This window comes from Oncorhynchus keta, chromosome 5 (genome assembly GCF_023373465.1).
Source record: "Oncorhynchus keta strain PuntledgeMale-10-30-2019 chromosome 5, Oket_V2, whole genome shotgun sequence".
NCBI lineage: Eukaryota > Metazoa > Chordata > Actinopteri > Salmoniformes > Salmonidae > Oncorhynchus > Oncorhynchus keta.
Genome location: NC_068425.1, coordinates 2,615,300 through 2,640,260, shown reverse-complemented (window position 1 = coordinate 2,640,260; position 24,961 = coordinate 2,615,300). Strand labels below are relative to the sequence as shown.

At 44.8% G+C, this 24,961-nt stretch overlaps 2 protein-coding genes across 59 annotated transcripts; one reads left to right on the top strand and one right to left on the bottom strand.

The window, feature by feature from the left end:
- Nucleotides 1-482: 482 nt before the first annotated feature.
- On the bottom strand, nucleotides 483-6,175 carry LOC118384259 (nuclear pore complex protein DDB_G0274915-like). 50 transcript variants are annotated; one of them, XM_052518397.1, is made up of 8 exons: nucleotides 5,320-6,175; nucleotides 4,478-4,573; nucleotides 3,297-3,530; nucleotides 2,966-3,125; nucleotides 2,668-2,709; nucleotides 1,294-2,556; nucleotides 1,150-1,221; nucleotides 483-1,041 (listed from the first exon to the last, which is right to left on the bottom strand). In XM_052518397.1, the coding sequence occupies exons 1-8, from the start codon at nucleotides 6,040-6,042 to the stop codon at nucleotides 869-871; spliced, it is 2,763 nt and encodes a 920-aa protein (XP_052374357.1). In that variant the 5' UTR covers nucleotides 6,043-6,175; the 3' UTR covers nucleotides 483-868. The 50 variants fall into 50 exon arrangements, with proteins under 50 accessions (XP_052374357.1, XP_052374363.1, XP_052374356.1 ...); XM_052518403.1 differs by having other exon boundaries at nucleotides 1,186-1,221; XM_052518396.1 differs by having other exon boundaries at nucleotides 1,114-1,185.
- Nucleotides 6,176-11,236: 5,061 nt separating this feature from the next.
- On the top strand, nucleotides 11,237-24,824 carry srrm2 (serine/arginine repetitive matrix 2). 9 transcript variants are annotated; one of them, XM_052518377.1, is made up of 16 exons: nucleotides 11,261-11,518; nucleotides 12,674-12,928; nucleotides 13,516-13,608; nucleotides 18,496-18,681; nucleotides 18,810-18,896; nucleotides 19,008-19,070; nucleotides 19,493-19,525; nucleotides 19,627-19,740; nucleotides 19,949-20,087; nucleotides 20,239-21,267; nucleotides 21,322-21,363; nucleotides 21,424-22,382; nucleotides 22,575-23,315; nucleotides 23,456-23,545; nucleotides 23,751-23,858; nucleotides 24,162-24,824. In XM_052518377.1, the coding sequence occupies exons 2-16, from the start codon at nucleotides 12,681-12,683 to the stop codon at nucleotides 24,214-24,216; spliced, it is 3,987 nt and encodes a 1,328-aa protein (XP_052374337.1). In that variant the 5' UTR covers nucleotides 11,261-11,518; nucleotides 12,674-12,680; the 3' UTR covers nucleotides 24,217-24,824. The 9 variants fall into 9 exon arrangements, with proteins under 9 accessions (XP_052374330.1, XP_052374337.1, XP_052374335.1 ...); XM_052518375.1 differs by having other exon boundaries at nucleotides 11,262-11,518; nucleotides 21,400-22,382; XM_052518373.1 differs by having other exon boundaries at nucleotides 11,262-11,518; nucleotides 21,322-22,382.
- The last annotated feature ends 137 nt before the right edge of the window (nucleotides 24,825-24,961 follow it).

Below are 24,961 nucleotides of genomic sequence, written 5' to 3'. Positions count from 1 at the left end.
CCCAGACTGTTTACATTCACACACCCCCACTCCATCTGTTATTATACTGCTGCTATTTATTATCTATGCATAGTCACTTTACCCCTACCGACATGTACAAATGACCTTGACTAACCTGTGCCCCCGCACATTGACTAAGTACTGATAGCCTTGTTATTGTGTTACTTTTTAGATTTTTTTTTACTTTAGTTTACTTGGTAAATATTTTCTTAACTCTTTCTTGAACTGCATTGTTGGTTAATGGCTTGTAATTAAGCATTTCACTGTAAGGTTTATACACATTTTATTCGGCGCATGTGATAAAAAGTCTGATTTGATTGGTATGCCGTCAGTATGAAAACAGCAACACACATGCACACACACACACACACCAAACAAATACATACAAATGGCTGTGAGATCCATGTGTTAAGTGCTATGTACACATTGTACTTAATTGTATATACAGAAACAATATGTAAGAAACTACAATTGCACCAACATAATATCAAGCTGTCACATTTGTATTTATTTTATTTAGCCAGATTGTCTCATGGAAGTCAGAATACATATTCTTTAAAACAGACCATGAGAATTTAGGGACTGCATAAGAGTGAGACTGTTGTTTGAATGCCATCTTCTGGCAGAAAATTGTTAAATTATCATGGGCATATTACAGTTTTTAAATCAGTGGAAGAAATCCATTTAATTCAGTACAGAGAACATCAAATCCATCACAGTATTGGTAGTGCATAACAAATCAAAGTACACACGTGTATATTAACATGGGCAAACTCATTGTATTATTATTTATTTACAATTTCTAGTGTAATCCCATGATGTGTAACCCTGATAACAGCATTTCTTCATTGATAGGAGAATGCTTGGTTTAGTTTTCTAAAATAGAAATCTCCACGACCCCAGGCTGGTCTGCAGGCTTGCCATAGGAGGATCCTGTTTTAGATTCAGGCGTGCCAAAGAGGGGTGAACCTGTGCTAGATTCAGGCGTGCCAAAGAGGGGTGAACCTGTGCTAGATTCAGGCTTGCCAAAGAGGGGTGAACCTGTGCTAGATTCAGGCTTGCCAAAGAGGGGTGAACCTGTGCTAGATGCAGGCTTGCCAAAGAGGGGTGAACCTGTGCTAGATGCAGGCTTGCCAAAGAGGGGTGAACCTGTGCTAGATGCAGGCTTGCCAAAGAGGGGTGAACCTGTGCTAGATGCAGGCTTGCCAAAGAGGGGTGAACCTGTGCTAGATGCAGGCTTGCCAAAGAGGGGTGAACCTGTGCTAGATTCAGGCTTGCCAAAGAGGGGTGAACCTGTGCTAGATTCAGGCTTGCCAAAGAGGGGTGAAACTGTGCTAGATTCAGGCTTGCCAAAGAGGGGTGAACCTGTGCTAGATTCAGGCTTGCCAAAGAGGGGTGAACCTGTGCTAGATTCAGGCTTGCCAAAGAGGGGTGAACCTGAGCTAGATTCAGGCTTGCCAAAGAGGGGTGAACCTGTGCTAGATGCAGGCTTGCCAAAGAGGAGTGAACCTGTGCTAGATTCAGGCTTGCCAAAGAGGGGTGAACCTGTGCTAGATTCAGGCTTGCCAAAGAGGGGTGAACCTGTGCTAGATTCAGACTTGCCAAAGAGGGGTGAACCTGTGTTAGATGCAGGCTTGCCAAAGAGGAATAAAAATGTGTTAGCTTCAGGCTTGCCAAAGAGGGGTGAACATGTGTTAAATGCAGGCTTGCCAAAGAGGGGTGAACATGTGTTAAATGCAGGCTTGCCAAAGAGGGGTGAACCTGTGTTAAATGCAGGCTTGCCAAAGAGGGGTGAACCTGTGTTAAATGCAGGCTTGCCAAAGAGGGGTGAACCTGTGTTAGATGCAGGCTTGCCAAAGAGGGGTGAACCTGTGTTAAATGCAGGCTTGCCAAAGAGGGGTGAACCTGTGTTAGATGCAGGCTTGCCAAAGAGGGGTGAACCTGTGTTAGATTCAGGCTTGCCAAAGAGGGATGAGCCTGCGTTACATTTTGGCTCGCCAAAGGAGAAACCTGTGCTAGGCTTTTCCCTACTATTGTTGTCAGATACAAGTTTGGTGAAAGGACCGCTGTCAGTGTTTAATGCTGCCTTACAAAAATCATCTACGTCAACTGCAGGCTTACCAAAAACACCAACAGGACAATTGAAAATGCTGCTACTTGTTGTAGGAGCAGGTGTGCTGTTAAGGACTGCTATACCAGCTCCAGATGCAGGTTTGGTGAACTCTTCAGTGTTGGATGAGGATTTAATAAGCAGGGGATTGATGTTCATATTAGATGCCGATTTGGTCAAGAGAAGGTTGTCAGTGGTGGACAAGGGTTTGGTGAGGATGGTCTCTACTCTAGCAGCAGGCTTAGTGTCATTTGATGGCCCTTTTTCGATGAATAGGATCGCTGAGCCAGTTGGAGGTTTGCTCATAGAAGAGCACTTCAAGATAGAGGACTTTGTACAGAGGGAAAGGGGAGAGTCGCAGGTTACTGCAGGTTCCCCCATTACCAGGGCGGGCTTGAAGGCTGGGGGGCTCCCATTGGCTTGACCAATTGTCTTTGGAGCTGAAACTGAAATAATTGCACAAACATTTTAGCTCACATAGGCTACAGTATTTTGTGTTTTAGGTGGGGGGGGTTTCTGGAAAAAAATCTGCATGCTGAGATGATAAACACACTTACATTGGCTGGGCTTTGGTGACTGAAGCATATGGATGGCTTTTACTGTGGAAATGGACACAGATACACACATTATTATTATTTCTTACAAGCTTTTAAAACACAGACTCCAAAATTCAAGGGTTTTCAAAAGGTATACAGTACCTCATTCACATCTCACATGCTGTCTTAACCCACTGGGAACACACTGGTTGAATCAATGTTGTTTCCACGTCATTTTAATGAAATTGCATTGAACCAACGTGGAATAGACATTGAATTGACGTATGTGCCCAGTGGGGAACCACTGAAATTATTCTACCTGTGTTCAATATTCTCTTCATTTCTCCATCACAGAAGCATTCCAACTGCTCCTTGAAATGAGTATAAGCTCTCTTTACTGTCCCAAAATCACACAGCGGGTCAATGTTGACACTCGGCAGGTCTTCAGATACAGGAGAGCTCCTGGGGTCTTGGTAATGCTGGAAAGATTGAAGAAAGAAAATGGCTTCACATATAGCTGAACTCCAGGGCAGCAAATTATGTCTGTTCATTTAAAGATATCATTCTGCAAAACCGATTATCCTCAAGATAATCCAGTTTCTACTTCTACTACTCTGTGTAAGGAGTATTAAACAAAGAAGTGCTTATACCTGAAGGAAGTATGCGTCATCTTGGGTCAGTGTGAGTTTCTTCAGCTCAGAGTCTCTCTTCTTCAGCGCAATAATCTCCTGCTCCAGACGCTGCAGTTGGGCCTCCGCCCAGTTCACCTCCACCTTTTCCTGAGCCCTGATCAGCTCCTTCACTTGGTTGCCCCTCCGCTCCAGATATACTTTCAGCTCTGAGAGCGTCCTGGTGCTGTCCAGAACAGCTTCCCTTGCAGAGCGCTGATCGAAAGGAATATAGTGATTTAGACCCTGCCTCAATGTTCTGGTACTTAATTACCCCCGACAAAGATCAACAGGGAGTCAGTCGATAAGAGTGACCACATAAATACCAATATAAACAAACAGCAATTCAATGTCTGTGCCCTTGCAAAGAAACAGTCACTCGAACCGGCAGTAAAAAAGAAAAAAAGAAAAGAAAAAAGAAAAACCATTTTAATGTTAATCATCATATCCCACAAATGTTTTACAAATATGTCCTGTAGAATGTGTTGCCCTTTGGTCTGACATGCATTTGGCAACATGCGAGCGCAAGGCCAAGCTTCAGTGCCTGATCAAGACGGTGGGGAAGGATCATTGGTAGTATGGCCCAAGAATCAGCTGCTTACAGCCTGTACACAAAACTCATCCTCCAAAAACGTAACATTTTACAGGACAGTACACATCCCCTTCACCCGAAATTCAGTCATAGCCTGGCTAGGGGAAGACGACTTCTTTAAAAAAGAAGCTCAGGAAAAACAGATATAAGGACTCTTTAATTCCAGCCATTAGGCTGTACAATGGATAGTCTAATTGGACTGTTCACTAGTTGATAGGTGTGTACAGTAAATATGTATTGCACTTGCACTGTAAATCTGCAGCCTATTGTACTTTCATATAAAATGTATTGTGTACTATTTTCTGTTACATATTTTGTCTTTTTAAGCAAATTACCAAATTAATATATCCTTGGTGGGATAATAAAGGTAATCTAATCAAATCAATCTAATTAAAAGATGCACTAGTACTTTAGAACGCTAATAAGATGGAGATAACAGATTCAATGCAGTACAACATGTGTACAGATAAAGTTGTGGCAGATTAAGTTCACGTCAAACACCACCACCACTCCCTCGCTCTTACCTTGATCATATACAGTAGCCCATCTCTTGCAACACATCCTAGCTCACCTTAAACGACACCAAAGCTCCCCTCAGGTGCTCCACCTCCTCTTCCTTTTCCTTGACTTTCTGTCTACATGATCCTCCTGTGGCCTCTGTCTCTTTCTGTGAGCAGAGAGAAGCCCCAGACAACTCAACATGAGCTTTCCACTTTCTTAACAAACAAATGCACTAATAGCACCAAAGGAAACATGATAAGTAGAGCTGAACAGATAGTGACACAGATGAGACTATAGGTGATAACCAGCATAGATCAGGATGTGATTTACAAGATTAGGCTAATTGGCAGAACTAAATCACTGTGCCAGAGCACTTCAGATTACCTTTCACATAAAGTTAAATTATGTTCGCCCAATTAGCTTTAGCCAGGCCTGCGTATCAACCTAGTGGTGTCCAACGCCCTGGTCTGCTCTATAAAACCTATGTAAATTACAATCGCCAGAACGGCCAAACAAAACACCATTTTACGGCTGTTTGGGCCTCTAACATTAGATCAAGTTCGATCTCCACGATTCATTCTTTTAAAGTTCGCTACAAATTCAGATATTTTATTAAGTAGTGATCCATTCAGACTCCTACATTTGTCATCACACAGGACCACGCAGCGTTAGGTTGACTCTCTCAGGCAGGATGAAAACGACTACGTCGACCATGGTCCTTTACTAGTTACGGCCACTTTCACCGTAAACCATGTTAATGTTGCCATTCAGACCCATTCAGCAATATAGCGCACTTCAAATTCTAATACTCCTGGCTTCATCCGCCATTGGGAGTTTTCCATAGGAAAATCGTGGATGATGTCAGGTCTACCACGATCTACTGGCTTTCATGTCTATGGTTTTAGCACCTACCTGCTTCTCCATTCTTTCAGCTGATGCAGCGACGGTGACATGGCCTTTGTGATCGTACAGTGCACAACTCGCACACACACACAGTTTGTCGGTTCTGCAGTAAACCTCCAGCAGTTTGTGATGAGTTGAGCAAACCCGTTCCTGTAATCGTCGGGTGGCATCCAGCAGCTTGTGCCTTCCAAAGGAAGGGTTTTCATAGTGGGGCTTTAGGTGAGTCTCACAGTAAGAAGCCAGGCACACCAGGCAGGACTTGACAGCTTGGTTCGCTCCTCTAGTGCAGAAGTCACATGCAACCACATCTTCCGTAAGAGGAGCAGCTTGGAGTTCTGTCTTCTTCAGTTTCGCCACCATTTCAGCCAGAATAGTATTTTGGTTAAGAGTGGGCCAAGGTTGTGTAAGACTTTCTTTGCACTGGGGGCAGATCTGACCTCCCATCTGGTCCTCCTGCTCCCATAAGCCCTGGATACAGCCCATACAGTGACTGTGTCCACACGGCATAGTCACCGGATCTTTCAGCAGGTCTAGACAGATGGGACATTTGAAGAGGTCCTGTTCCAATGAGACAGAGGCTGTCATTTTACTCGCCATTGTGTCTATTCTACAGCTAACCAAATTGTGTGCGGTAACTAGTCTAGAGCGTAAAATACAGAACTGAGGTGGGTACTTCACTGACTGAAGAGAAAGGGAACATATCGTGTAAGAAGAAGAAAAAAAGAGTTTCATTTCTCTTGAAATCCTGACTCACTGTGTGTATGGTCACATTGTTCATTAGTTTTGTCTCTGACGCTCGAGGTTGCCAGGCTGCTCACCATAACGCGCACCTGCCACCAACGTTGCGCGTGCCAGTGCTTCATCGACTCACCTGGACTCCATCACGTCATTGATTGCCTGCCATATATCTGTCACTTCCTCAGTTTCATTCCCGTGTCTGCATCGATGTTGTTTTGTTTCTCTTGTCCAGACGCTTCTCTGGCTTTTGTTTCTATTTATTATAAAATCCTCACCCTGTACTTGCTTCCGGTCTCCCAGCGTCTGTCGTTACGGAACCGTTTCAAGTTTATGTAAAATCCTCTACCTTCTGTAGGGTTATCAAGTTTCCACACATCTACTGATATGTGGCTATTATTCTCTTTCTATCATATATTGTTACTCAACATACCGAATATGGTAATAGACATTATCTTTGTTTAGTTTGAGGCTTTTTTAATGATCATATATATATATATATATATATATATGCAGCTTCTTCTTACTGTCACAACATTTTCAGAGATTTTCTGAGATGTGTGATGAGATTATTTTAGGGAATACATAGATACATAGTTAAGTTTGTATTTACTCTGAAAATGAATTACATATACACAGTGTACAAAACATTAGGAACACCTTCCTAATATTGAGTTGCACTCCCTTTTGCCCTCAGAACATCCCCAATTCGTCAGGGCATGAACTCTACAAGGTGTCGAAAGCGTTCTTTATACACATGGGAAACTGTTGACCGTGAAAAACCCAGCAGGGTTGCAGTTCTTTGACACTCAAACCGATGCGCCTGGCACCTACTATCATACCCCGTTCAAAGTCACTTAAATATTTTGTCTTACCCATTCACCCTCTGAATGGCACGAATACACAATCAATGTCTCAAAGCCTAAAAATGCTTATTCAACCAGTCTCCTCCCCTTCATCTACACTGATTGAAGTGGATTTAACAAGTGACATCAATAAGGGACCATAGCTTTCACCTGGTCAGTCTGTCATGAAAAGAGCAGGTGTTCCTAATGTTTTGTACACTCAGTGCTATGCGATATCTATTTTCACTTTCAGTTCCGCTCATACATGTATTCTTATTTTAATGTACACGATGAGGTCACAGATTTGGGATAAAGACCAAATTGGCAGCAGAGAATGTCATTAACCGTATCAGTCCCGAGACCTCAGCAAAATTCGGATTTTCATTTATCTGACTTTCATTTATCTGCATGTCCAGCTCTTATATATACATTTTTAAGACAACCAGGGCTACAAGTAGAACACAAAACAATTTGGCATCAACATTTGCATTCATGAGTTTTATTGACAAATTGTCAATAAAAAAATTAAGTCTGCCAAAGAAAAATATATATAAAAATTACTTTATATGAATGCTGTAATTACAGAAATGGTTTGCTCAATGGGAAATTAATATCCAACTAGTCAGTGACAACTGTGTAGTTTGTAGATTGTGACAGCAGCTATGTGAGCTTATTACAGTATTACAGATACTATGTCCTAGGATTCCTTATGATCTTCTAACGACTCTTGAATAGCGTTTGAGCATCATAGAGCAAAACATATTACATGTGCATGTTTGTGGGAGCTCAGCTTTTCATAGATTGTTTATCGTTTGTAACTCAAACAATTTGAATCAACTTTTGTTTTTAAAGTGAAATTTCAACCACAGGATTATGTCATCATGTTAGCCAAATTTTTACATAGACAAACCTTGTATAAAATATGTTGAATTTGTACCTTTAAAACAACGTCAGATCTTCAACATTATATCCACTATCAGAAAAACGAAACAATAGGGAGCACTGTGATCTATCTAAAGATACACTTTGGTCTCCCATCCAGGATTTTAACCAAACCCAGCCCTGCTTATTTATGGTATTTGCCAGTAACTATTTTCAATGTGCTATCGTGAATGATTGTTGAGAGTTCTCTACTTAAAAACGAAATAGATTTACTGTTTCTATCGAAGCCATTCCACTCTCCTCAAACAATAGCATGGTATATGCATGTTGAAGCTCGCATCCGCTACAAGACCATGGTGCTTGCCTACGGAGCTGTGAGGGGAACAGTACCTCAGTACCTCCAGGCTCTGATCAGGCCCTACACCCAAACAAGGGCACTGCGTTCATCCACCTCTGGCCTGCTCGCCTCCCTACCACAGAGGAAGTACAGTTCCCGCTCAGCCCAGTCAAAACTGTTCACTGCTCTGGCCCCCCAATGGTGGAACAAACTCCCTCACGACGCCAGGACAGCGGAGTCAATCACCACCTTCCGGAGACACCTGAAACCCCACCTCTTTAAGGAATACCTAGGATAGGATAAGTAATCCTTCTCACCCCCCCCCTAAAAGATTTAGATGCACTATTGTAAAGTGGCTGTTCCACTGGATGTCATAAGGTGAATGCACCAATTTGTAAGTCGCTCTGGATAAGAGCGTCTGCTAAATGACTTAAATGTAAATGTAAAATGTATTCTTTCACTGTAAGAGCTACAGTAAATTGGACAGTGCAGTTAAATTAACAATAATTTAAGCTTTCTGCCAATATCAGATATGTCTATGTCCTGGGAAATGTTCTTGTTACTTACAACCTCATGCTAATCACATTAGCCTACTATTGCTCAACTGTCCTGTGAAAGGGACACCGATCCTGAAGAGGTTTTTAACAAGGAAAATGAAATGTAACCATACTTTATAACTAAAATAATCAATGATGACATTTAGGTCTACAGTATAAAGCATGTGCAAAGTCATCATCAGCCATGATTTAAATTCAACCTAGATTTTAAACAAAAATGGACAATACAGCAGTCCTATATTTCGTAGGGGTGTAATGCACGGCTCATTATGTATTGCGGTTTTGGGGTCACAGTTCAAGTACAGAGGGAAAATGAATGCCAACAGTTACTTTAGTTATTTTTTGTTTATTTGGCAAAGCTAAAAAGCACCCTATTTGTGGCCCTATTTGTAAGCCATGGCACATGGCTCACATAATTGTCATGCTCATCAAACCATGCAGTGACCACTTGTGTGCTGTGGATGGGGGTATTGTCATCCTGGAAGAGACCACTCCCATCAGGATAGAAATGATTCACCATAGGTTGAAGGTGTTCACTCCGGATGGCTGTGTATTTATCAGGGTTGAGTAGACCTAAACCATGGCATGAAAATGCACCCCACATACCATAACCGATCTGCCAGAACCCTCATTTACTCAAGTGTTTCCTTTATTTTGCCAGTTGCCTGTAGCTATTACTACATTTACATTTAAGTCATTTAGCAGACGCTCTTACTCACTGCGCCACCCGGGAGGCCCTGCCATGTGAATATTGAACTGTTTAAAGATCTTACTCACATCGGCTGTGGAGAGTGTGATCACACAGTCTTCCGAAACAGCTGGTGCTCTCATGCATGTTTCAGTGTTATTTGCCTCGAAGTGAGCATAGAAGTAGTTTAGCTCATTTGGTAGACTTGTGTCACTAGTCAGCTCTCGGCTGTGCTTCCCTTTTTAGTCTGTAATGGTTTGCCACATCCGACGAGCATCGGAGCCGGTGTAGTACGATTCGATCTTAGTCCTATATTGACTCTTTGCCTGTTGATGGTTCGTCAGAGGGCAGAGCGGGATTTCTTATACGCTTCCGGGTTAGAGTCCCGCTCCTTGAAAGCGGCAGCTCTAGACTTTAGCTCAGTGCGGATGTAGCCTGTAATCCATGGCTTCTGGTTGGGGTATGTACGTACAGTCACTGTGGGGAGGACGTTATCGATGCACTTATTGATGAAGCCAATGACTTATGTGGTGTACTCCTCAATGCCATCGGAGGAATCCCGGAACATATTCCAGACTGTGCTTGCAAAACAGTCCTGTAGTTTAGCATTTGCTTCATCTGACAACTTTTTTTTATTGTTCGAGTCACTGGTGCTTCCTGCTTTAATTTTTTAATGTAAGCAGAAATCAGGAGGATAGAATTATGGTCAGATTGGTCAAATGGAGGGTGAAGGAGAGCTTTGTATGCATCTCTGTGTGTGAAGTCAAGGTGGTCCAGAGTTTCTTTTCCCTCTGGTTGCATCTTTAACATGCTGAAAGAAATTTGGTATGACAGATTTCAGTTTCCCTGCATTAAAGTCCCCAGCTTCTTGGAGCGCAGCCTCTGGGTGAGCGTTTTCCTGTTTGCTGATGGCGGAATACAGCTCATTCAGTGCAGTTTTAGTGCCAGCATCGGTCTGTGGTGGTATGTAGACAGCTACAAAAAAATTCAGATGAAAACTCTCTAGGTAGATAGTGTGGTCTACAGCTTATCATGAGATACAAAAATGATTAAACATGGGTCAAACAAGCTCCCTTTTCAGAAAGAGATTTATAAAGCACATACAAGTTTCTAAGGTTTCTAAAGCACATGCAAGCACCTTTGTTCCACAAAATTAAAGTTGTTTGTGGAAAATATTATTAATATTTTATTCTATTATATTCCATTATATTCTTATTATACAATATATGTGTTGACTGTTATCAGGGCAGGGGAATGTATGTGTGTCTTATCTGTTAAAGTAACAAAATAACAAACTATTGATTGTATTTGTATGGTATAGCCAAGTAGCCTATGGGCTGCACCGACCTGTAACATAATTAAACTCAAAATGACTATTATGTTATTTTGAAATAACATAACAAGAAATAGAGGAAAATGGGACTGTTTGAAAAGGGATCATATAAACATTGCCTGTTTTTCTTTTACTGGCAAAAGGCTGTGAATTCTGTGTCAATTGGGTATTATATGGATAATCATGTTGATTCATGGGTGTCAGTAATATGCAAATAATTGTCCACTTAATGAATTTGACAGTATAGGTGTAATTTCCTCAGCCCCATCATTTACCTTATTGTAAACAAGGTGGCAGGAATGCTGAAATTACAGATCGTGCCTTTAAATGAACTAGATAACCTGAAGATACAAGGGGGCTGTCATTCATTGCATGGACAATATGTCTTCACATTAGGCCACTCATACAGCAGATAAACTCATACGAAGGGTTGTTGTTCCTTGTGGCATCAAGTCAACAAGGTGAAAAGTTTATACACCAATAGGTGTGTCGTCAGCCAGAAAAGTTTGAAGAGGAAGAAGGAAAGTGTTAATGGGAAACATGGGAAATGTAGGGCGGTAACGCATCAAATTGAATGCCCATCGCCGTTTAACCTCATAGAAGAAGAAGATGGGAAATGTAGTTTAGATGCGGAGTCTGGGGTCGCCATCATCATCACGCGTGGTTTTCCCCCGATGTTCAACCAGTGACGATATCCGCAGGCATTAGGTGTTTGTTTTACGAATAAGTACTTGACGTAGATTTGCTTTTGTTTCGATTGTCATTTTATTTAGTTTTTTTTGCCAGTGTATTTGCTTCCATTCATCGTCTCCGTTCGCGGGGAACTCAGAGGTAACGTTAGCTAGCTGGGTAGCATGTTAAATTGACTTGCTAATTATGAAACGTTACGTTAGCCACGGTAGTTGCTAGCTACCATGCGGGGTTAAACTATTTCGATATCTAGATACTATAGCTGACAAAAAACATAATGATCTGACTGCTGTCCAAATAACGTTAGATACCTATATTATTTTTTTATGCATTCCACAAGTGTATAGCGCACTGTAGCTGCCTACGTTAGTTGCTAGCTAGCCTAGATAGAAGGCCTATTTGGGCCAAAGTTTGGCCCGTAAGGCAGGGGGCTCATTCCAAGCCTTGGTTCGATCCTTGTGGTTACTGGGGGAGACGACGCTCACAAATAGTGTGTTTGTCAAAACGTTGTCTTTTATAAGTGCATTAACTAGCTAGTCAGGTAACGTTAACTGATTTCGACGTATTGCCCGCTAGTTCGCCAACGTTAGTTATTTCGCTAGCTAGATATCCACGATTCATTGTAGCCGGCCATTTGCTCCTACTACGAGTTTAGTGCGTAACGTTAGCTAAATAAGTTAGCTAGCTAGCTATCTCAGTTTCTGGCCAATCTCATACCATTAACGTTAGCTAGCTAGGCTTATTTGTCTCTTTCCTGTTGCAAAGTGTTGTGGTATGGTACAGCAGTAGCTAGTTAACGTTAGTTGGTTACCTAGAGATTGATGGGTTCAAAAGCAGGTCACTGTTTTTAAAATATTTTTTGGCTAGCTATCGGTGACTATATTATTACGCTCTACTAAGCTAACTGTTGTATTCAGGAAGTAAACAGACTTTCAAATACCAAATGTTTATCATACTTCCTGAATTAAATAATTTATTACAGTGTAGCCTAGTTTGGAATCTCTTCTATATCATCAATATGGTTTATAGGGGAGGATTGTTATAGTTAACTATTTGTGCATTGTACCTACCCAATCCACTCCCATTTAGTCTTTATTGGCATGCCTAACTCCATAGTGCAGAGTGGATGGCTTATGATATGACCAACATTTATTTTACAATAGTGTACTTCCTGATTTGTAGGCTGTCAATTCTGTTCTGTTTGGGACTGACAAATAGGCCTACCCTCTTATCATTCCAGTCGCCATCATTTTAATACTCTCACTTATCTGACCATTGTCCTGTCTCTCTCCACAGAGGAGCCATGTACAACGGCATTGGCCTGACCACGCCACGAGGCAGCGGCACCAACGGCTATGTGCAGCGCAACCTGTCGAGCGTGCGGGCAAAGCGTCCACGGGACGAGCGCGGCGGCGAGCGAGACGAGAAGGACCGTGAGAGGCTGGAGAGCCAACTGAACCGTCAGCCCAATGCCGAGATCCTGGAACACCAGAGAAAGAGGCAACTGGAGGTCAAGTGTGCAGAGCTGCAGGACATGATGGAAGAGCAGGGGTAAGAAAGAGGGATGGGTGGGGGAAGAGGAAGGTGTAAGTGTGAGAGAGGGGATTTAATTAAGCTGGCCAGTGTTGCACTGGGCTATGGCCCGTCATGTGACCGGATGAAGCCGCTGAGGAAGGCGTGCCCTGGTCAAATTGAACGGTAAATCTGCACCGCTCTGTCATATTGTCAACTATGCAGCGTGTTGTTTAGAAACATCTGTTTTCTATCAAATGTATATGTTTACATTTTCAGGCTAGTCTCCATTGGGAAGGTCCATTGGGAAGGCATATGTGTACACAGAATCCTACTCATTACTCCACATTCTTAACCAACATCACTTTTTCTTTTGGGGGGGGGGGGGCAATGTCGGCCAGAGCGGGGGCCCTGGTTCACACCGGGGAAGCAGTCCGGTTCCAAAATGAATGCAGTCACTTTTCACCCATTGCAAACTCCAGGCAGCCGGACCATTTTAATCAATTCCCCTCCGAGATCAATGGGAGGGACCGAAATATTTGGAGAGAAAAGGGTGAAGATATGGGGTGCAAAAGGGGAGAGTTAGCTGCTGAGTCTTATCTCTGTGTGTGTGTGTTGGATGACAGGTATTCCGCTGAGGAGATTGAAGAGAAGGTGAACAGCTTCCGCATGATGCTGCAGGAGCAGGAGCCGCCTTCGGCCCCCACCGAGAGACCATTGTAAGTACACTCCACCACAGATCACTGTAGAGTAATGAAACTAGTGAAACCACCACAGATCTGGCCATCACTACGGACTAGTGACATTTCTACTGCAGACTACTACAGATCAGCATGGCTGCACAAACTTTAAATCAACTCAAATCCGGCTTTATTTATGCAGCACATTTCAGACATGGAAAAATCTAAGAAAATAAAAACTGAAATATTTACTCAACAAAGAGGATTAAAAAAATAAACAAAAAACTGACTGACTAAAAAGCACCCTAAGGAAAAGTAAAACTAAAATGGTGTAAAACTAAAAAGGTGTCTGTCTCTGATCTCTTAAAATGTAAAAAGTTTCAGTCCCCTTCAGGTTCTCAGGCTGGGGGCATAGTAACTCTAGGCTGCCTGGCCATGCCTCTTGGTCCTAGTCTTTGGTATAGTTAAACGGCAAGTGCCAGGGGACCTACTGGGTACATACCTTAAAAACACATGTATTGGAAACTCACAGGCAGCCAGTGCAGAGCCCTGAAACTGGTGTAATGTGTGCTCTCTGTCTGGTCTTGGTCAGTACCCGTGCTGCAGCATCCTGTATGTTTTGCAGTTGACCAATAGCATCCTTGGGTAGACCAGACAGGAGAGCATTACAGTTGTCAAGCCTGCTTGTAATAAAAGCGTGGATGATGAGTCTCTGTATCAACCTGAGAGAGAAATGGCTGCACTGTGGCAATGTTCCTCAGGTGTTAAAAGTCTGTTTTGGTCACATAAATTATTGTTTTTTTTTTTTAAACCTTTATTTAACTAGGCAAGTCAGTTAAGAACATATTCTTATTTTCAATGACGGCCTAGGAACAGTGGGTTAACTGCCTGTTCAGTGGCAGAACGACAGATTTGTACCTTGTCAGCTCAGGGGTTTGAACTTTTACATTTAAGTCATTTAGCAGATGACTTAATGTAATGTAAAATGTAACTTTTAACCTTCCGGTTACTAGTCCAACACTCTGACCACTAGGCTACCCTGCCGCCCCGGATCACACACTCCTAATGTGTGATTCGAAATTGAGTTCTAATCTAATATATCTAATATACCACCTTGGTTTTTTACCTGGTGTTTGGTCTTTATTGCCTGTGAATTAAAATGTGTGGCCAGATACTCTCTGTGCTTTGGCTCCAGAAATAAGTACCTCGGTCTTGTCTTGGAGCTAAAATCCTCTTGTGATTGAAATGTGAAGTTGTGTATAGTCTGCTTAGCAGTGAAAATCAATGCTGTGCTTTCTGATAAAGCTGCCAAGGGGTAAAATATACAGTTGAAGTCAGAAGTTTACATGCACCTTAGTCAAAAACATTTTAACTCAGTTTTTCACAATTCCTGACATTTAATCCTAGTAAAAATTTCCACAATAAGGTGGGTGAATTTTGAAACATTCCTCCTGACAGAGCTGGTGTAACTGAGTCAGGTTTGTAGGCCTCCTTTCTTGCACACGCTTTTTTTAGTTCTGCCCTCAAATTTTCTATGGGATTGAGATGGCCACTCCAATACCTTGACTTTGTCGTCCTTAATCCATTTTGCCACAACTTTGGAAGTATGCTTGGGGTCATTGTCCATTTGGAAGACCCATTTGCGACCAAGCTTTAACTTCCTGACTGATGTCTTGAGATGTTGCTTCAATATATCCACATCATTTTCCTTCCTCATGACACCATCTATTTTGTGAAGTGCTCCAGAGCCTCCTGCTGCAAAGCACCCCCGCAACATGATGCTGCCACCGTGCTTCATGGTTGGGATGGTGTTCTTCGGCTTGCAAGCCACCCCCCTTTTCCTGCAAACACAACGATGGTCATTATGGCCAACAGTTTTTGTTTCATCAGACCAGAAAACATTTCTCCAAAAAGTACAATCTTTGTCCCCATGTGCAGTTGCAAACCTTAGTCTGGCTGTTAAATGGCAGTTTGAGCAGTGGCTTCTTCCTTGTTGAGCGGCCTTTCAGGTTATGTCGATATACGACTCGTTTTACTGTGGATATAGATACTTTTGTACCTGTTTCCTCCAGCATCTTCACAAGGGGCTTTGCTGTTCTGGTATTAATTTACACTTTTTGCACCAAAGTACGTTCATCTCTAGGAGACAGAACGCATCTCCTTCCTGGGCAGTATGACAGCTGCGTGGTCCCACGGTGTTTATACTTGCATACTAGTGTTTGTATAGAATAGCATTGTTCCTTCAGGCATTTGGAAGTTGCTCCCAAGGATGAACCAATTTTTTTTGATGTCTTGGCTGATTTCTTTTGATTTTCCCATAATTTCAAGCAAAGAGGCACTGAGTTTGAAGGTAGGCCTTGAAATACATCCACAGGTACACCTCCAATTGACTCAAATTATGTCAATTAGCCTATCAGAAGCTTTTAAAGCCATGACATTTTCTGGAATTTTCCAAGCTGTTTAAAGGCGTAGGCAACTTAATGTATGTAAACGTCTAACCCACTGGAATTATGATACAGTGAAATAATGTCTGTAAACAATTGTTGTAAAAATTACTTGTCATGCACAAAGTAGATGTCGTAACCGACCTGCCAAAACTATAGTTTGTGAACAAGAAATTTGTGGAGTGGTTGAAAAGTGAGTTTTAATGACTCCAACCTAAGTGTATGTAAACCTCTGACTTCAACTGTATAAACTGAACAGTACCAGACCCAAAATTGAACCTTGTGGAACCCCGCGCCGTGATAAGTCACCAAGGGTGACAAACTCTCGACCGGTTAAATGGGTCCTAAACCAATTTAGAACTGGACCAGAGAGGCCAACCAACCTCTCCAATCTGTCCACAGTCTCGGTCAACAGTCTTAAATCCAAGGACAGAATGGAGAGGGGGGTTGGCCTCGCCCTTGGTGTAATCGGTTAAGCAGTGCTTTGGTGGCCTTATACGGGGTTTTGGCCAACACCGGTGGCTGAAATTGAAACACTATAGCATGCTGCTTGAAAGACTCAAAGTCACCAAATGAAATGTCCTTACAGCTGAGACCATAAATAGAAATAGATGCTGTCCCCACCCTTTTTCCTTTTAATGATAGTGTGAAAAGCTGTAGTCTGAGGGGAGAGTCTCTACAGTCAGCCATGTGTCAGTGTGAAACATGAAATCAACTTTGCGCTCAGTAATGAGGTCATTCACGAGAGGTTTTTACTAGTGATTGCATTTAAGAGTGTCATATTCAATGTGTGGGCCACTCTTCACCTGGGGCATCTGCCTAGAGGTAACCAATGGAATAACAACCAAATTATTAACGTTACAGCCACGTTTTCAGACAGTCTCCAACCTATCAGAATGGTACGAGGTGAGTTTGTATAAACTCACTAGAAAGCAGAGTTAAAGGAACATAACATTTGGTTACTTGCAATAACCAAAGTGCCATTGTTGTCGGAGTTGATATTGTTTCCTCTTCTGCTTATTATGACAGGGAGAACTGGAGCACTACCAGACCCTGTCTGTCAGTCTCTAAAAACAGTTTGATGTTGCTGGGACTGGACCACAACCAGACCCTGTCTGTCAGTCTCTAAAAACAGTTTGATGTTGCTGGGAATCCCATCTCTTTAAAAACTTCTGGTTGCGCCCACAAAAGACATTCCTGTACCAGACCCTGTCTGTCAGTCTCTAAAAACAGTTTCTTCAGGTAAAAACAGTTTGATGTTGCTGAAATTGGTTTTGGGCAAAGAGTCAAAAGGCTGCAAAGTTTCTTCAGGTACTCGTTTTGGGCAAAGAGTCGGCTGAAACGTTCCGAACCCCTTCGGTAGCACGGAAGAGGGCCAGAGATAATTATCTTCCCTCTGCTAGCAAGGGTCTTTAATAATTATCTTCCCTCTGCTAGCAAGGGTCTTTTAAAAAACAATGTGTAGTTCTCCCTCGGATCGCCTAAAACGAAGGTTGTTTAAACCTACGTGAGTGACGATGGTGTCTATTGGAGTAGTTGACTAGAACCGTGGGCAGGAGACTTGGATGTCATGGACACGGGCTCCTGGGTGACAGTGGACCTTAGTCGGTCTGTCAGACCAACATCTCTCACCATCGAGCTGCCCACAAGGATTGTGGTAGTGATGGAATCCGATGGGGAAACAACCTGCTGAACTGTGATGGCTATCAGGCTGTTGGTATACACCCATGCTCCGTGCGGATTCCGGGGGCTGCTAGGTCCATCTCAAGCGGTGCGAAGCTGTTTGATAGCTGGATCGGATCTTCTCGGCTAGATGGGTGACCTAACTGCCTCCCCGATCTCCTATGTCCAGTCTCCCATGGGGCCGCGGAGTTGCGCTTCACATCTGTCCGTTGGATTGGGAGAGATCAACGCTGCCCGACTCATCAACAGCTTTGCTATAGCAGCCATTTAAAACAGAGATTTGGGTTGCCTGGGTTACAGCAAGGTCGGTGTACATAGAAAGCAGGGTTTTCTTTCCTCGCAGCCAAGCTAACAGCCGGAGGATCTCTTCCCTAAGCTGCTTGATGCTGGTGCATTTAGGGCAGACTAATCCTTGTCCATTTTCCACTTCCACCTTGTGATTGTGTGGAAATCATCTCACACCTGAAGCATTTGTGCCCAGCCTGGGATGAAAACGCTGGTGGGCTAGCACTGCTGATGTTCGCCTGCTCCACATGGCTAGCAGCTAACTGGAATCCGGGACACAAACTTGCAGTCCAAGGCGCAAAGACAGACCACGTTGCAGAATCAATAGCAATAAAAACGGCAAACCGAGTGTGGGCAGTGAAGTGTTCTGTTGCTTGGTGACGTGGCGCTTCCTACAGTTGCTGACCATTGAACAAGGTGGCGAAACACCACTGTTCCACTCTTTGGGGAGTAACCTAGCGTGACAGTAATAGGACCTATTGAACAATGCCCCGCACCCCCCTTTCTCTCTCAGGGCGACAGAGACTCACGCCCTGGCTGCAGCCAACCAGCAGAAGAACGACCGGCTGAAGGCGGCGTTCGGCATCGCCACGGACTACGTAGATGGCTCCTCCTTCCATCCGGAGCGCAAGGAGCGAGAGAAGGAGAAGAGGGAGCAGGAGAGGCTGGAGAGGGAGAAGCAACAGCATCAGAAATATGCGTAAGTCAAGGAGGGGGGGTCTCGTAGCTAGCTAGCCTTTCTCGTGTAACTCTGATTTTCCTTTGTTTATCCCCTCTGTTACTTACCATCTCTTTATTTCTCTCTCTTCCTCGCCGTCTCTCTCTCAGGCTGGTAGAAGAGTCAGAGGACTCTGACTCCCCGGCCCGAAAACAGAGCCGCAAGAAGAAAAGGAAGAAAAACAAGAACAGAGACAGGTGAGAGAAGAGGGAGAAGGAATGGAATGAGACGGTCCTATTTTGTGTGCGTGCGTAAAAATAATGCACAGCGTGTTTGATCGACATGTCACTTTACTCTCTTCTCTTCAGCTCAGAGAGCCCTTCCCCCTCTCCTAGACGGGTGAAAAAAACTAAAAAGAAGAAGAAGAAAAGGTTTACCGGTCGTTTTCTTTTTCCCTTCATTTTGCAGTCAGTGAATGGACTTCATGTCCAGCGTAGTGTCGCAATGTTGCTAGTTATTTCAGAACATCTCAGTTGCAATGGATCGGAACCTCTTGTGTAAGAGATGTGTGCGCCTACAGATTGACGATCGCCTGTGCTCGCGAAGACTCCTTAGGGCTCACACACAATACAATTTGCTGGCCCAGAGTACTTAGCACCTCTGAACGTAATTTGCGCACTGAGTGCGTACCGGTTTTACATGTGGAATCACGTACTGCGGGTGTTCCCTGAAAAAACGAAGCGTGCTGAACGATTGACAGACAAGCGCTAGATTCACGTTCGGGGTGATGTGTGTGTGAGCCTTTACCCTTTTTTCAGCTTAATGAACAAAGACTCTGTGTTCTGTGTTCTAGGGACGGGTCGGAAGAAAAGGATGACAAAGATAGGTGGGTCCTACAGAACGTGGGTCCTACAGAACGTGGGTCCTACAGAACGTGGTGCATAGTGTGTGTGTGTACTAAAATACTTTCTTTGTTCGCCATCTCAGCTCCTCAGACGAGAAGCAGGCGTCTAAGAAAAAACGCAAGAGAAGTGAAAATGAGACTCCGCCCCAGAGTAAGACACGGCGCCATAGGAGTGGGTCCTCCAGCTCTGCTCACAGGTACTTCCGGGTCACCAGAACAATTGGGGGATGTAACTTACTCTAAATTCCTAGGTTTTCCACAAATCCCCGTCGAAGCTAGCGAAAATTTGCACTCCTACTCGCATCAATTCTAGTCATTCAATTCAGTAACTTAAAAGTCAAGGCAGTTTTGAGTTGCACCCCATGCTGTTATTCTATCTCTCATGCCATATCTCCGTTTGATCAGCCAATCCCCTGCCCCGCTGAGAGAGAGGCAGAAGAACCAGCCTGTCAAGAGAGCAGAGGAGGGGAGAAAGGGGCTATCTCCTGACAGGAGGGGGCGTGGTCGTGAGGACGGGAGTCCACAGCGTTCGGGAGGCAGAGCGGTAAGACCACCAATCACAGGTCTGGTGATCAGCTCCCTCTACCATTTCAAAACCTGCTTTGTGCCAATTGGGCATAATCAATGGCCTCCAGCACTCGCTAATTCTCTATTTTCTGCTCGCCTCTCTCTCCTTACCTCCTTTTCCCTCTCAGAGATCTCCCAGGTATCCCAGCTCCCCTGAACGCCGACCGAGGGCAGACAAGGAACGGGAGAAGGAGCGACTGAAGGACAAAGAGAAAGGAAGAGAGAAGGAGCGTGAGAAAGTGAAGCCTACCAGAACGAGACACGACTCCTCTTCCCCCTCTCCTCCTCGACTGGAACGAGAGAAAGGCAGGCGCTCCAGAAGTGGAGAGAGGGAGCGAGATAAGGATCGAGGAAAGGAGAGAACAATGCTGCAGAGGACCAGACACGACTCTTCTTCATCCCCCTCTCCACCCCCGAAACAACTGGACACCAGGAAACAGAGGAGCGGAAAAGACAAACCACAAAGACGAGACTCCTCGTCTCCCTCTCCAGAAAGAGAGGGAGCAAGGAGAGGAAGGAGCGGAGAGGGGGAGCGAGGAAAGGAAAGAAATGCCCGAGCCCCAGCTGACAGAGAGAGGGGGAGGGTGAGTGAGAAAGAAGGATCTCCCCCTAGTCGGAAAAGTGATGGCGGGAGAGGTAGAAACTCATCCCGTGACTCCACATCCCCTGTCCCTCAGTCACCTCTCACCAATGGACGACAGAAAGAAAGGGAGCACGAGGGAAGGAGAGGGCAAGAGAGGAAACCGGAGGAGAGGGGGAAAGAGAAGAAACCGGAGGAGAGGGGGAAAGAGAGGAAACCGGAGGAGAGGGGGAAAGAGAGGGAGAGGGAATTGAGCAAAGAGAGGGAGAAACAAGAGGAGCAGAGGAAGCGGGAGATCGAAAGGGAAAAAGAGAGGGAGCGAAACCGAGATGGAGGGAGAGAGCGCGAGAGGTCCGGCAGACTGTCTTCTACCCAACAGCCATCTACCTGTTTGACTGAAGATCTCCGCGCAGAACGAGAGGGTGAGGGGGAGAGGAGGGACAGAGAGAGGGGGGCAGGAGAGAAGGAGAGAAAAAGACAAGCAGAGGAGGACAACAGGCGGGAGAACAGAGACCGAAGCCTGCAGGAAAAGGAGCGAGAGGAGTTGGAGAAGACAAAGGAAAGAGAGAAGGAGAAGGCAAAGGAAAGGGAGAAGGCAAAGGAAAGGGAGAAGGAGAAGGAGAAGGCAAAGGAAAGAGAGAAGGAGAAGGCAAAGGAAAGAGAGAAGGAGAAGGTAAAGGAAAGAGAGAAGGAGAAGGAAAGAGAGAAGGCGAAGGAAAGAGAGAAGGAGAAGGCAAAGGAAAGAGAGGAGAAAGCGAATGAGAGCAGCAGTAGCAGCGGGAGTGACAGTGACAGCTCTTCCTCATCCTCTGACTCATCCTCATCATCATCATCCTCCTCTTCTTCCTCATCCTCCGAGGGAGAGAAGAAAAAGGGAACCGTGGTGAAGAGCAGCCCAGTGAAAAAAGCCCTCCCCGCGCTCATCTCCCCTCCCACTGTAGGTGCTGCCTTCCAGAGGTATCTGGCCAATGGGGGCAGAGAGAGCGCTTCAGAGAGTGACGGACAGAGAGCTACCGGGAGAGAGAAGGAACGTGAGAGAACAGGAGGGGACAGGTTCCTGCTCTCTGAAAGGGAAAACCCACCTCCTGCTCCCCAAAAAGCTCCGGTCTCCCAACTCCCCTCTGCTGCAGAGCGCTACCCCCCCACAGACAGAGAGAAGGAGCGAGGGAAGGGACAGGAGAGGTACAGCCCCACCGAGGTAGAGAGCTCCAGCCCTCCACCCTCTCCTCCCAGAAGAGGAGCCTCCCAAGGCGGAGGCGAGAGGTACTCCCCCACTGAAGTGGAAAGAGAGAAGGAGAGAGAGGGAGGGGTGAAGAGCCAGGCCAGGAGGGCAGAGCAGTACAGCCCCTCTGAGCAGGAGAGAGAGTGGGAGAGGAGGAGGGCGCCCTCCCCAAAAGCCCCTGCAGCAGCAGTTGTCCCGCGGCCCTCCCCCCCTCGCCGCACCCCCCCACGGCAGTACCAGGACCCCCCCACTTGCTCCCCCAGCCCCCGACGGCAAGCCGCCACCCGGAGAGCCTCCCCTCCGTCCCGCTCCCCGACTCGCCACTACGCCCCACGGCGGAGCCGCAGCCGGGAGCTAGAGCACAACCGAGAGAGGCAGAGAGCGAGGGATAGAGGGAGGGACCGTTCCAGAGACAGAGGAGCCAGAAGGAGCAGGTCGAGGAGTCCCAGAAGACGGAGTCCCCTCTACAGGTAGGACCAGGACCTATTCACACCAAATCAAACGCAACTCAACTATACACACATCAATCAAACATCACACACAGTGGGGCAACTTCCTGTATACATAAATCAATAATCAATAAATCAAATCTGCCAAGACCTCAGATTGCCAAACCAGATTCTGAATTGTTTATTTAATTTATATTTTGTATTTGTTTTCAGGTCCCGGCGATCCCCCTCTCCCGTTCGACAAAGGAGAAGCAGTCACTCGCTATCCAGAGAAAGGCAGAGACACCAGGAGAGAGAGAAGAATAGAGAGCTGGAGAGAGCGAGGGAAAAAGAGCGGCAACGTGAAAAAGAGCAAGAGAGGCGAGAGCGTCAACCTCTTAAAGAGGTACCCCCACCCCGTCGCTCACCCTCTTCATCTTCTCGTTCTTCTTCTTCTTCCTCATCCCCATCCCCCTCTCCGGCCCGAGAGAGAAAGGAGCTGCCTGTAGAAAAGGTGATGAAACCAGCAGTAGAGAAAGACCGAAGAGGTGATAGAGAGGAGCGAGAGAAAGGGGAAGACAGAGGAAGGAAGGCTTGTTCCATCTCCTCACCGCTCCCCTCCAAGGAGACCAGTCCCCTTCCCAGCCAATCAGAAATCAGAGCCCACCCCAAAGAAACACGGCACTCTGACCCGCCCCGCTCCAGGTCGCCACAGGCCCTCAGCCATTCAGAGACCAGAGTCTCTCTACGAGATACATCGAGGACCCAATCACCTGCGGTGCTCCCCTCAAAAGGCTCTGCCCACCCCACAGACCGACCAGTCAGGACTGAAAACGGTGTGAGCGAGAAGGGGGTCAAAGAGAAAAAGAAAGGAAAGATGGGCAGCCCCAGCTCATCATCATCATCTTCCTCCTCGTCATCTTCCTCTTCGTCTTCATCAGACAGTTCTGACTCTGATGCAGCGCAAGGAAAAGCGTAAGGAGTGTTAAATGACTGACATGTTTTTACATTTGGATCATAATATATTGAACATTGCCGATAGAGATGTCCTAAATAGAGCTGACATGATTCCTCTCTCCAATGTCCTCCTCTCTCTCTCTCTCTCTCTCTCCCAGAGGTGCCAGGATAGCGGCTGCCCATAGCTCTTCCTCCTCCTCCTCCTCATCATCCTCTTCTGAAAGCGAGAAGGAAGACAAGAAGAAGAGGTAATGATGCTGACATAATGTTAACTACTTGTTACAGATCTATTATTTCCATTGATTCGTGACCAGAACAACTCCTATACTTTAATGCTTCTAGTTATGATTCATGGAAATGACAATGTTATTTATTGTTATTCAAAAAGTCTGGAATATTTCTGTAACATACAGGAACCAGTTGATCTTTGACATTTGACATCATCTCTTCCAGCCCGGCGCGACCTCACAGAGTGCCAGCTGATTCGCTGAGAGACTCTCGCTCACTCAGCTACTCTCCACCCAGACAGAGGCGACCTGCACATTCCCCACCCACCCGCAGGTCAGTAGCCAACTAGTCAATTTGAAGGCAAACATATTTCTGTGTTCCTATTGGACAAAACAGACTCATATTTAAAATGATTGACTCCAACAGAAGGTACAGGTTTCGAGAAATAAGTACATGTTAATGTTTTACGGAGGGAAAATTGACATGTGATTCTCGCCTCGCCATCTTAAGATGAATACACTAGTTGTATATGGTCTGCTAAATGACTAAAATGTAAATAAACTACTCTGTATGTCAATCGTGATTGTGGAGTTGTCTGTATTGATTTATTTGATTATTCTTCCTCTTTTTTTCTAGGAGTGGCAGCAGGCAGTCCCCAAGCCGATCTCCAAGCAGTCGGAGAGGAAAATGACCCTTCACTCTGAAATGTAACTAACTTTCCCTCCCCCTCAATCCTCAGATTTTTCCTAAACACTTCTGGGCTGGTTTGAACTGGACTGTACCATTTGATATTATAGGGAGGGGGAAGTTAAGGACATTTGATCTGTGAATGACCGAGTGAATTAAGCATCGTTGTTGATTCTGTGGCATGAGGATAGCACCACAGGAAGAGAGAGGCAGAATTTGAAACCCAACAGAGGCCAAGAGGTCTGCTTTTAGTCAAGGGTTTCTGTACATTTTGTTTTATGCTGTACTGTAAGGAAGAAATGTAACTGTAAATGGTAGGTGAGAGTCCGTGATAGGAAAGTAACCTCTGTGCAGACCCATACAAACTGGAGTGAAGCATTCCAGTATCAAAACACACACACACACACAGTCCTATTAAATTATCTCACAACAACAAAGTAACTTTCACTGCGCTTTTTCTGCCCCTCTGTATTTGCCCATTCTACATGTAGATATGACTCATCTGTATTTTGGTTATCACCGAATGGATTACGTGCTGTTTCCATATATGTTGACTAGAAACTGCAACTCTTGGTTTGTTTCTCTTTGTGAAAATAAAAAGTTGTATCTTCATTTGTGTTGGCAGTGATTGATTTTAAACCATGCAACCATTTGGAAGTAATTTCTGTAACCTAGAACGAAAATGTCGTTCCATTTTATGTTAAATACGTCTGTCCACAACGGATTAGTTTGTAAGTAAACAGTGCAAT

What these genes read in the sequence shown, in the direction of transcription:
- LOC118384259 (XM_035770627.2), bottom strand. Translation starts at nt 6,042, where the DNA reads ATGAAACTCTTTTTTTCTTCTTCTTACACGATATGTTCCCTTTCTCTT. An exon ending in GAGCTTTGGTGTCGTTTAAG is followed by an intron (nt 3,531 to 4,477) that starts GTGAGCTAGGAT and finishes CCTTTCGATCAG; the next exon opens with CGCTCTGCAAGGGAAGCTGT. An exon ending in GTCACCAAAGCCCAGCCAAT is followed by an intron (nt 2,557 to 2,667) that starts GTAAGTGTGTTT and finishes CAATTATTTCAG; the next exon opens with TTTCAGCTCCAAAGACAATT.
- srrm2 (XM_052518370.1), top strand. Translation starts at nt 12,681, where the DNA reads ATGTACAACGGCATTGGCCTGACCACGCCACGAGGCAGCGGCACCAAC. An exon ending in GACATGATGGAAGAGCAGGG is followed by an intron (nt 12,929 to 13,515) that starts GTAAGAAAGAGG and finishes GTTGGATGACAG; the next exon opens with GTATTCCGCTGAGGAGATTG. An exon ending in TCCTCCAGCTCTGCTCACAG is followed by an intron (nt 19,741 to 19,948) that starts GTACTTCCGGGT and finishes CCGTTTGATCAG; the next exon opens with CCAATCCCCTGCCCCGCTGA.